General features: G+C 44.5%; 1 protein-coding gene across 1 annotated transcript in view; it reads left to right on the top strand.

Moving 5' to 3' along the window:
- Positions 1 to 12,445, top strand: part of FNTB (farnesyltransferase, CAAX box, beta) — a 76,624-nt gene that overhangs the window by 29,196 nt on the left and 34,983 nt on the right. Inside the window, exon 3 of the mRNA XM_017533836.2 lies at positions 3,556 to 3,805. Coding sequence (XP_017389325.1) covers positions 3,556 to 3,805 — 250 coding nt within the window. The remainder of the gene's footprint in view (positions 1 to 3,555; positions 3,806 to 12,445) is intronic.

Raw genomic sequence — 12,445 nt, forward strand, 5'->3', positions numbered from 1 at the left:
TTTTTTTTTTTTTTTTTGAGATGGAGTCTCACTCTGTTACCCAGGCTGGAGTGCAGTGGTGCAATCTCAGTGTACTGCAACCTCCGTCTTCTGGGTCCAAGCGATTCTTCTGTCTCAGCCTCCTGAGTAGCTGGGATTATAGGCGTGTACCACCATGCCCAGATAATTTTTGCATTTTTAGTAGAGACGGGGTTTCACAGTGTTGGTCAGGCTGGTCTCGAACTCCTGACCTCAAGTGATCCACCCACCTTGGCCTCTCAAAGTACTGGGATTACAGGCGTGAGCCACTGTACCCTTTCTCCGTTTTTCTGTTTAAATGTTAAAGACTGTTGGGGCTGACCTGTTGCAGAGTCACTCTTCTCTGTGGTTTTGGCAGGAGACAGGGTGCTGTCACAGAGCTGGGACTTCAGCCCTGAAAGGGCAGAACCCAGTCTCTTCTAGAGCGAGTGGAGCACCCTAGATAGGATGGGGCTTTCTCTGTTATTAGATCCTGTCTGAGGGGTTCACATGCTTTATCTAGACCCCCTTGACAGCTAACTAAAAGCCAGTTATCTGTTCACCCTTAACCCTTTGCCCTATAAGCTGATCTAATTTCTTGCTCTCTGGCTTTAACATTTGTTGAGGACTATTGCCCAAACCTGTTAAATATGTATCATAATGATTAAAAATTTTCCAACTTCAGCACTCCTTCTAGTGCATTAATTTTCATATCTTCATTAAAGAGACAAAAACCCCTTACTTGTAATAAGAAGATCTAATTTCTCTCCTGATTAGAGGATCAGTGTAGAGGGTGCTCCTTGGAGTTTAACACTACTATTTCAGAGTAGATCTTAAGTATTTCCCAGAGCAACCTCAGGGCTGGGTGGCGATGGAGGAGGACAGATGTTGGAAGGGGTTGAGTGGCAGGCAAAGGGTGAATGTGAACAGGAAGGCTCCAGTCTTTCTGTCCTGCTTAACACAGGGCAGCATCTCTGTTTTAATCTGCTTTTTATTTGGGTTCCACATTTGATTATTCGTGGCAGTGATTTGCCAACTCAAATGCCTGTAGGGCCCAGGCAGGCAGCATAAGTCAGTGAAGTGGGCTGCTTGGAGGCTGAGGCTAACTGGAGACCCCGTGCCCTTACCCTGCTCCCACCCGTTGCTGCCATCTAGGAATACAGATCCACGGTTGCCAGATCATTTTTTTTTCTTCCAAATGAAGCTGGAAACCCACATTTTCATGTGACTCTCCTGACAAATGTTGCAGCTACTTCCAATTAAACAGTACACATCCATGGGCTAGATTTGCCCTGTGGTCTATCAGTCATTGTCTCAAGTCCTCAGTGGTTATGATACAGTTGGTACCATATTCGCTAACAATTTATTGAACAGTGTGCTAAAAGCTCTGTCACCCAGGCTGGAGTGCAGTGGCACGATCTTGGCTCACTGCAACCTCCACCTCCCAGGTTCAAGCAATTCTACTGCCTCAGCCTCCTGAGTGGCCAGGATTACAGGTGTTCACCACCACGCCTGGCTAATTTTTGTATTTTTAGTAGAGACAAGTTTCACCATGTTGGCCAGGCTGGTCTCAAACTCCTGATGTCAAACAATCCATCCGCCTCAGCCTCCCAAGGTTCTGGGATTATAGGCGTGAGCCACTGTGCCAGGCTGCATTCTCTTATTTAAATCTCGTAACTAGGCCAGGCACGGTGGCTCACACCTATAATCCCAGCACTTTGGGAGGCTGAGGAGGGTGGATCGCAAGGTCAAGAGATCGAGACCACCTGGTCAACATGGTGAAACTCCGTCTCTACTAAAAATACAAAAATTAGCTGGGCATGGTGGTGCATGCCTGTAGTCCCAGCTACTCGGGAGGCTAAGGCAGGAGAATTGCTTGAACCCAGGAGGCGGAGGTTGCGGTGAGCCGAGATCACGCCATTGTACTCCAGCCTGGGTAACGAGTGAAACTCCGTCTCAAAAAAAGAAAAAAAAAGAAAATCTCGTAACTATCTGAGGTAGATCAATCTTTTGTTTTTTGCAAGTAATAAAACAGATTAAGCAAGATTAAATCATTTGCTTAAAGGCACATAGCTAGTAAGATGAGGAGCTGGGATTCAAACTTAGGCCACATCCCTGACCGTGTCTTCAGTAGCGCACCAGCCTGCCTTCCAGGTGGCAAATTAGCCACAGTTTGGGATGTCAGCACAGTTTTGGAGAGGGCAGCTTGGGCCAACAGAAAGAATACTGGATTGAGTCTAAAAACCTAGGTTCCTGCCTCAGCCCTGACATTTACTATTTTTATAATCTGAAAAAAGTTAAATCTCTGGACCTCATTTATATATTTTAATTAATAAAACTGGGGCAGTACTCCTACCTACCCTGCCTAGCCTTGAATGCTCAATAATTATTTGTGGTTTAATTAGGATCAAAAGTATCTGCACGTCCCCTTTGGAAGCCTTTCCTAGCTCCCCCAGGCAGAATTAGTCTCTTCCATATGCTCCCCCAAAACTCTGTTTCTGCCCATTACAGCATTTCTCCAGGTATATGTACACATGTTGTTCCAGAAAGACACAAGGTAACTTATATGTCTGTCCAGTGCTCTCTTCCTCTATAGATAATGACACGCGTTCTATATCCCAAGTGTCTCAAGAACAGAAACCATGCCAGTCATGGTGGCTCACGCCTGTGATCTCAGCACTTTGGGAGGCAGAGGCAGCTGAATTGCTTTAGCCCAAGAGTTCAGGATCAGCCTGGGCAAGATACTGGTACCCTGTCTCTATAAAAACTTAAAAAATTAGCCAGGCATGGTGGTGTGGGCCCCTAGTCCCAGCTACTTAGGAGGGTGAGGTGGGAGGATTGCTTGAGCCAGGAGGTTGAGGCTGCAGTGAGCTGAGATCATACCACTGCACTCTAGCCTGGGTGACAGAGCGAGACCCTGTCTCAAAAAAAATAAAGAGTAGAAACCAAATTTTATTATCATTCCCACAATATCTAATTACAGTGCTTGGCACAAGTAGATGGTATCAGATATTTATTGAATCAATGATTGAGTTAACCCAGGAAATCTCATCGGAGAGTGTGTATTGCCTTGGTTCTCCACTGAGAAAACAGCAGCCCCTAACCTCCTGGCCAATAAGAAGTCCTCCTCTTAGCCTTCCTTAGACGCCTATCAGGGAGGGATTCTTTGGGTTCAGGGTCACATTTTTTAATCCTGTTGTCTTTTTTTTCTTTTCTTTTTTCTTTTTTTGAGTCGGAGTCTTGCTCTGTCACGCAGGCTGGAATGCAGTGGTGTGATCTCGACTCACTGCAACCTCTGCCTCCCCGGTTTGAGTGATTCTCCTGCCTCGGCCTCCCAGGTAGCTGGGAATACAGGCGCACATCACCACACCTGGCTAATTTCTGTATTTTTAATAGAGACAGGGTTTTGCCATGTTGGCCAGGCTGGTCTTGAACTCCTGACTTTAAATGATCCACCCGCTTCAGCTTCCCAAAGTGCTGGGATTACAGGTATGAGCCACCGTGCCTGGCCCTGTTGTCTTTTTTTGTAACAGATGGTCATTTCAGCTCCTGGCTAAGGCCACAAAGTGAAGTGTCCTTTATTCACTGATTATTGTTTGAGCAAGGGTGCCCTCCTCCCCTTTGCCAGGCTGCTGGGAGTGCGACAGATATGGCCTTGGCAGCAGTGTCTTGGAGTGATTGTGAATAAGGGCTGTTTTCTCTCCTGTCTCTCCCAGTGTCTGGATGCCAGCCGCCCATGGCTCTGCTATTGGATTCTGCACAGCTTGGAGCTGCTTGATGAACCCATCCCCCAGATAGTGGCTACAGAGTGAGTCTGGCTTTGGGAAATCTGGGGTGTTCTCTGAAATTGCATTTTGAGTTCCGGATTTTGTTTTGCTTCTGTTTTACTTGTTTGGAATGGAAAAAAAAAAAACAGTACCACAAACAAATCCTTGCCCTTCTCATGACCTCCAGCAACTTCCTGAAACTCCTTCGTTTTAGAAACCTAATGTAAGCTGGTGGGTAGAACAAGACTTTGAACTTCCAAGAGAAGAATTCTGGCTTCTTCTGTGGCCTTTTCTTTTGGCTCTTGACTCTGGTCTTTGAGAAAAGTCTTTATCATCAACTCTGAGAGACATGATTTTGCCAGAAAGTACAGTATGCATTTGAAAAGTTTCTGTGGGGAAGCATGTGGCAGTCCGGTGTATAAAAATGCCTTTGCCTTTCCTACACACCTCTATAGAAGTACCTCCTCCCCGGTGCCTGGAGGGACCGTGCAGCTCTTGATGAGACTGGATGTGTTACTGGCATGGCATAAAAATGCCATGACCCTCAGTTTTCCTAAACCTGATTGATGATTAGAGATCCAAGCAACTGATCTTCTTCCCAAGCTCCTTGTACAGATGGCATTCTCGATCTGGTACATCATTCCCAAACACTCTTCACTATTTATATATTAAAGAAGAAAAGACTGATCATGACTCCAGTCCTAGGGATACCTGGGCTAGGAAAGGGCAGCCAGGAATTAGATCCAAGAGATCTGCTGAGAGGCAGCATGGGCTCTGGGCAGCATGTCGAATTTCTCGGCTTCCCCTGGTGCTCCTGAAGGTGAGGCATCTGGGTTGAGAGACTTCTGAGCCAGGTTCGTTTCTCCACAGCACAAGGAGGCAGCTGTGCTGGGACACACAGAGGCTAGCTAGGGCCCCTCTCTGGTCACAGAGCCCCTGCCTTGGTCACATTGTCAGGTCAGAAGAACAGAACTGCACATTGTCTCATTCATTCTGTCTTAACAATAACATCTCATTCTTGCCTTCCTGGGCAGGGTGTCTTGTGATGAATGTGGATGGGGAAGATAATAAAGAATTAGCCCATTAACCCTTGTGGTGTGTAGGATGCTTTCTGAGGGAGAGGCAAGTGCATTGTTTTGATCATTGGGATGCCACTGCAAGCCTGGCTGCTTCCAGCACTAGAAGGAGAGTTGGACACAATTTCTGCAGTAACAGGAATTTAATTGTTAAAATAAAGGCCCATGTATTGTCTTTTTTCTTTTTCTTTTTCTTTTTTTATTTGAGACAGAGTTTCACTCTGTCACCCAGGCTGGGGCGTGGTGGCACGATCTCGGCACACTGCAGCCTCTGCATCCCAGGTTCAAGCGATTCTCCTGCCTCAGCCTCCTGAGTAGCTGGGATTACAGGTACCCACCACCATGCCTGACTAATGTTTGTATTTTCAGTGGAGGTGGGATTTTACCTTGTTGGTCAGGCTGGTGTTGATCTCCTGACCTCAGGTGATCCACCCACCTCAGCCTCCCAAAGTGCTGGGATTACAGGCATGAGCTACCACATCCAGCCTCGTGTGTTTTTGAAATGCCAGCTGGGGGCCTGGGGATTGTTTGGGAAGTTTTTCCTTCACTCCTACACAATCAGGATATTTGGAAAGTTTTCCTTTCACTCTTATACAATGGGAAAGTCGGCTGTGAGAGAAGAAAGAAGAAATGGGGGATTTTTGTGAGCCTGAGTTCAAACGCTGGATGGAGGAGGCCGCAGACCCGTGAGAGACTGGAAGAGAGAATCACAGTGGGTGCCTGAGGTAGAAGAACTCGAGCCAAAATTGCCTGAGTGTTTTCTAGGCTCTGTACTTGGTGTTTTATAGTGAGGGCTTTTCTGAGGAAGTGTCAGTGCTGCTTTTGGGACAATGCCACATAGGAAGAGAGTAGCCCTTAAAGTCCTTCACCAGAAGCAACCTAAATTAAATATCAACAATAGGGAATGCTTATAAACATTTTTTTTTTTTTTTCCCATTTATTTATTTTATTGCATTTTAGGTTTTGGGGTACATGTGAAGAACATGCAAAATTGTTGCATAGGAACACACATGGCAGTGGCTTATAAACATTTTTAAATGTAAAGCTGGGTGTCATAGGTCACTCCTGTAATCTCAGCAGTTTGGGAGGCCGAGGCAGGCGAATCACTTGAGGTCAGAAGTTTGAGACCAGCCTGGCCAGCATGGTGAAACCCAGTCTCTACGAAAATACAAAAATTAGCTGGCTATGGTGGCACATGCCTGTAATCCCAGCTACTCGGGAGGCTGAGACAGGACAATCACTTGAACCCAGGAGGTAAGTGGAGGTTGCAGTGAGCCAAGATCATGCCATTCCAGCCTGGGCGATGGAGCGACACTCCATCTCAAAAATATAAATAAATTTAAAAAATAAAATGTAAGTCAGTTATGGTACAGTACATTCAGTGAAATACTATACAACCATTAAAAAAGTTATAAATATGGTCAGGCCTGATCACAGCTGTAATCCTAGCACTTTGGAGGCCAAGACCAGAGGATCACTGGAGCCTAGGAATTCAAGACTAGCTTGGGCAACATAGTGAGACCTCATCTCAAAAATGAAAAATAAAAATAGCTGAGTGTGGTGGTACACACCTGTAGTTCTAGCTACTCAGGAGGCCGAGGCAGGAGGGTCACTTGGATTCAGGAGTTTAGGGTGCAGTGAACCATGATGGCACCACTGCATTCCAGCCTGGGCAACAGAGCAAGACCCTGTCTCAATAAATCCATAAATGTGTATATTTATGTTAAAATGCATGTATTTATATAGAGAGATGTGAAATGAAAATAGTCTAGAAGATTTAATTTACATATATTAAACATATAGATGATTATATGCATAGAGAAAACCGGAAAGATACATACACACATAGTACTTACTTCTCGATGATGGGGTTAAAAGTGATTTTATAAACTTTTGGGGCCGGGTGTGGTGTCTCATACCTGCAATCCTAGCATTTTGGGAGGCCAAGGCTGGCGGATCACCTGAGGTCAAGAGTTCAAGACCAGCCTGGCCAACTTGAGGAAATCTCATTTCTAATAAAATTACAAAAATTAGCCAGGAGTGGTGGCGGATGCCTGTAATCCAAGCTACTTGAGAGACTGAGGCAGGAGACTCGCTTGAATCCTGGAGGTAGAGGTTATGATGAGCCGAGATCATGCCACTGACTCCAGCCTGGGCGACAGAGTGAGGCTCTGTCTTAAAAAAAAAACAGCAAAACTTTCTAGCTGGGTCTAGTGGCTCATACCTGTAATCCCAGGACTATGAGAGGCTGAGGCAGGCAGATCTCTGGAGGTCAGGAGTTGAGACCAGCCTGATCAACATGGTGAAACCCCGTCTCTACTAAAAATACAAAAAAATAGCTGAGTCTGGTGGCTGGCACCTGTAATCCCAGCTACTCGGGAGACTGAGGCAGGAGAATCGCTTGAATCCAGGAGGCAGAGGTTGTAGTGAGCTGAGATTATACCACTGCACTCCAGTCTGGGCAACAGAGTGAGGCTGTGTCTCAAAAAAACAAAAAAACCCCACAACTTTTTTTCCTAAGCTTATTTGGATTTTTTGAAATTTCTACAACAGATCCTTTACTGTTTCATAGTTAAAGGAATGGCTTAGAAATAAAAGCTGATTTGTCCTCATTTCAAAAACCACTTGACAGTTAATGAGAGTTTCTGTTTCATAGGTGCCTTAAAAGCTTTACCTGTGGTTCTTCTAAACATTGATTTAATGAATTTTAAATATTTCTTAGACTTTCCATTAATGTATTTTGCTTTGTGCCCAGGAGGTAGTTACTTCTAGATGCAGATAACACTTGTTACGAACAAAGCCTGGTAACTCTGACCCATAAGGAAATAAACTATTTTTGTAAGATACAGAGTAATCTTAAGGACTTCTATACAAATAGAAGACTTTTTAGACTAGCTGAAATAGAATATTGCCTTTTTATTTATCTTGCACAGGGAAATGAAATGCTTTGAAATGCGTTCAGTTTTCTTTCTTCATACAAATATATTAAGGTGACCTAGTGCAGAAAGTCGAGCTCTACAGTTGTATTATTTTCCTGCCTTCTTCTTTCCCGTGCATGCAACACACACGCCCCCTACACTTATACAAAGGTTTCTCTTTCCTATTTTGTTCACTGCTCTGCTTCTGTTTGTTTAGGGAACAGTATGATAAGCTGGGTTCCCTCTAGTGGACAAAATCACTTTTGTCAGCTGCTATGACTGCTGACCAAAGCCAGCAAGGCTAAATTGTTACTGCTGGTATCAGAGGTTTCAAGAATAACGTATTTATAGCCGGGAATGTTTTCTTTATTTTTGGTAGAGACAGTGCCTTGCTGTTTTGCCTGCGCTGGTCTCGACCTCCTGGGCTCAAGTGATCCTCCTGCCTTAGCCTCCCCAAACACTGGGATTATAGGTGTGAGGCACCATACCCAGTCCATAGGTAGGTAGAACTTTAGTTTGCCTCTTTGTTTTGTTTCGTTTTATTTTTTTATTTTTTGAGAAGAAGTCTGGCTTGCTCTGTCGCCCAGACTGGTACACTGGTGCAATCTCGACTCACTGCAATCTCCACCTTCTGGGTTCAAGCAATTCTCCTGCTTCAGCCTCCCAAGGGGCCGGGACTACAGGCACGTGCCACCATGCCTGGCTAATTTTTGTATTTTTTGTAGAGATGGGATTTTGCCATGTTGACCAGGCTGGTCTTGAACTCCTGGCCTCAAGTGATCCGCCCACGTCAGCCTCTCAAAGTGCTGTGATTACAGGCATGAGCCACCCGGCCTAAAGTAGCCAATTTCCGACTTGACCATTCTTCCAAAACAGCCATCTAGAGACTTGCCAGCGCTTGATGAATGGTCAAATAATACGTCTGACTCTGTGAGCGGCACAGGCCACCCAGAATCAACAAGATATGCTGCCCGTCTTCACCTGTTCATTGTCGTACGCTACCTAGGGAAGATTTCCTCTTCACTGTATCAAGCTGAAGCTGAAGCTGAAGCTGTTTACAGTTAGTATGAGAACAAGCCTGATGTCATACCAGCTCATGCATCTTGCATTTGCATCTCCTCCTAAGCTGTTCTGTCCATGAATGACTGTTCCTATTTCCAAAGCTATAATCTTTTTTTTTTTAAACCTGCCCAATTGTGAAGAACACAGCTATAATCTTTATAACTTATCCTAGGCCTTAAGTCTGTCCATGATAGTGTACTCTAGTGCTGACGTTTTTTTATGTAACCTAAATACTTCTTGTTACAAATTAGCCTCAGTTTTTACCTACTAGATTGTTCATGTAATTATCCTTCATATACTTAAGGTATTTTGCTGGGTAGCTTCCTCATTGTGATGGTCTGTAATATTAAGGCTTTTAGGCTGGGTGCGGTGGCTCACGCCTGTAATTCCAGCACTTTGGGAGGCTGAGGTGGGCAGATCACAAACTCAGGAGATCCAGACCAACCTGGCCAATGTGGTGAAACCCCGTCTCTACTAAAATACAAAAAATTAGCCCGGCATGGTGGTGTGCACCTGTAGTCCCAGCTACTGGGGAGGCTGAGGCCAGGGAATCACTTGAACCTGGGAAGTGGAGATTGCAGTGAGCCGAGATCGCACCACTGCATTCCAGCCTGGCAATAGAGTGAGACTCCTTCTCAAAACAAAAAAAGAAAAAAATTAAGCCTTTTATCTGAATTTATTTTAAAAATAGAGATAAGGTCTTGCTATGTTGCCTAAGCTGGTCTCAAACTCTTGGCCTTAAGTGATCTCCTGCCTTTGCCTCCCAAAGTCCAAAGTCTAGGGATTACAGGCACCAGCCACCACACCCAGCCAAATACTTTAACAATCTAGCCCTTTTTACAACTCTAATGTGGATTCCCTTTGAGGTGGAAAATGGAAGCTAAAGCCAGATACAGTTCTAATGCTATGTTTATGATGCTTTTAACAAGTATTTTTATTGTTGCTCTTCGCAACTCATGGACCCTCGTTGCTGATCTTTTCCTGCAATGTTCCTAGTCATTTCCCATCTTCTATTTATGTGCCTTACCCATCCCCCACCCCTGCCATCGCTAAGCATAATTCTTGCTATTTGTACCTATTTCATTTGTTTTATTCTTATTGGTTTCGATGTTCATTTTGTATTATATGCTTATTTATTGTACATGCTTTTGAATCCATCCAAATTGATGACAGTGTTTAGAATCAACATTGATTAATTGATTGATTGAGACAGGGTCTCTCACTCTGTTGCCCAGACCAGAGTGCAGTGGGCACAATCACAGCTCACTGCACCTGGACCTCCCCAAGCTCGAGTGGTCCTCCCACCTGAGCCTCCCGAGTAGCTGGGGCTTCAGGTATGTACCACCATGCCTGGCTAATTTTTGTATTTTTTGTAGAGGCTGGGTTTTGTCATGTTGTCCAGGGTAGCCTCAAACTCCTGAGCTGAAGCGATCCTCCTGCCTCAGCCAAAGTGCTGGGATTATAGGCATGAGCCACCAGGCCTGGCCAGAATCAACCACTTTAGATCAGTCCTCAGCCATCACCGAAGAGTCCCAGTAAACTTATAAGGCTGAGAGGCAGTCACTGAGATCCCTGCTTTGAACTTGAAATCTTACAGGATTTACGTACTCTCTAATGATGCAATGATAGAGTGGTGGTGTCCAGTAGAACTTGCTGTGATAATAGAAATGTTCTATATTCTGTAAATGTCCATAGATGTTTATAAACTTCTATAAATGTTTTATATTCGCCGCTAGCCACAGGTAGCTGTTAAGCACTTGAAATGTGGCTTGTGTGACTGAAGAGCTGAATTTTCCATTTTAAATGATTGAAAATTTAAATCGCCTCATGTGGCTAGTGGCGGCCCATTGGACAGCACAGATGTATCTCATTGCTACTCAAAATGTGGTCCCCAGACCAGGAGCATTGCCATCACCTGGGAACTTACAAGAAATGAGGACTCTCAGGCCCATCTAGTTCTACTGAATTAGAGCTGCAGCTCTAATTCACAGTGTCCACAGGTGATTTCTGTGCAACTCAAGTTTGAGAAGCACTGATAACCAGCTGAACATTGGAGTCACATGGGGAGTTTTTAAAAAAATTCTGCCGTCTGGGTCTCACCATAGTGATTCTGGTTTAATTGGAGTTAGGTGTGGCCTGGGTGTTGGGATTTTTAAGAACATCCCCAGGTAACTTTAGTTGGGCAGCAAGGACTTGCTATGGCTCAAACTTTGCGTGTATCTGAATCACCTGGGAATTTAAAAATACAGAGGCCCAGGATCCTTTCTGCCTCAGCAAGCCTCGGTCTCTGTATTCTTTATTAGCTTTCTACAGATTCTGGTGCACACACTTTGGGCCTGAAAATCTGTAATGTAGAAGATAGTTTCCCACTTTGGTGGTAATTGGCATGTAAGCTAGAATGAAACGCCTTGCCGACGTTGAAGAAAATTGATCTGTTACACCTTTCAGTCATATTTCTACACGAATGATTTTGTAAATACTTGTTTTTCACAAAACGTGCCACTTGGTGTTTGTATAATGTTTTTGCTTGTAATCGTTTATTTGTTGGTGAATGTCTTGTCCCTATAAGCTTTTCTCCCTCTACCTTTGTGAAAAAAAAATTTATTTTTTTGTAGAGCTGGAGTCTCACTGTGGTGGCCAGGCTGGTCTCAAACTCCTGGCTTCAAGTGATCCTCCTGTCTTGGCCTCCCAAAGTGCTGGAATTACAGGCGTGAACTGCCATGCCTGGCTTTTTTTTTTTTTTTTTTTTTTTAATAGATAGAAGTGTCATTGACATTTTGGTTTTCAGAATTGTGAAGAAGTCTGTTAATGACAGCTGGTAGTTCATGGTCAACTTGCCAATTCCTTAAGGTCCAAATTGGAAAGCTTTGGGATCAGAATGTTCTGTAATACGGAAGCGTCTGAGATCAAGAGAAGCCCAACCTCCAGCTACTACCACAGCCCCAGTCAGATGCAGCATGTCAGCTGAGGGAGGTTGGCATGGAGTGATGATATCAAGGTGTCTGGTGCATTCAGATCCTAACTAATTCCAGTCTTTAGGTGACAGGGTCAGTAGTGTTGCATTTGGCATGATTCTATCTTAGGAGCTGGGGAAGGGGTGGATAACTAGGTGATTCTTTTTCTTTCTTTTAAAAAATGTGCTGTTAAGTTTTGTATCAGCTAAAACCTTTTATCTTTGTGGTACAGAAAGCTTTTGGCATGCTAGTGCAGCCAGCCTTTGTTAGGGCATGAGTTTATTAGCTATTTATTTACTGGAAATGTCATAAGAATTGATGATGATTTGGAAGAAGGAACAAATTCAGGTCCTCTACAAAAATTAACTGTTAAAAATGTGTCACATGCTGGGCATGGCTTGTGCCTGTGATCCCAACACTTTGGGAGTCTGAGGTGGGAGGATTGCTTGAGCCCAGGAGTTCAAGATCAGCCTGGGCAACGTGGTGAAACCCCATCTTTATAAAAAGTACAAAAATTATTCCAGGTGCGGTGGTGTATGCCTGTAGTTCCAACTACTTGGGAAGCTGAGGTGTGAGGGTAGCTTGAGTCAGCGGAGGTTGAGGCTGTAGTGAGCTGTGACTGTGTCACTGCCCTGCAGCCTGGCAGGCAGAGTAAGACCCTCTCTCAAAAA

Source organism: Cebus imitator, unplaced genomic scaffold, assembly GCF_001604975.1.
Source record: "Cebus imitator isolate Cc_AM_T3 unplaced genomic scaffold, Cebus_imitator-1.0 Scaffold83, whole genome shotgun sequence".
NCBI lineage: Eukaryota > Metazoa > Chordata > Mammalia > Primates > Cebidae > Cebus > Cebus imitator.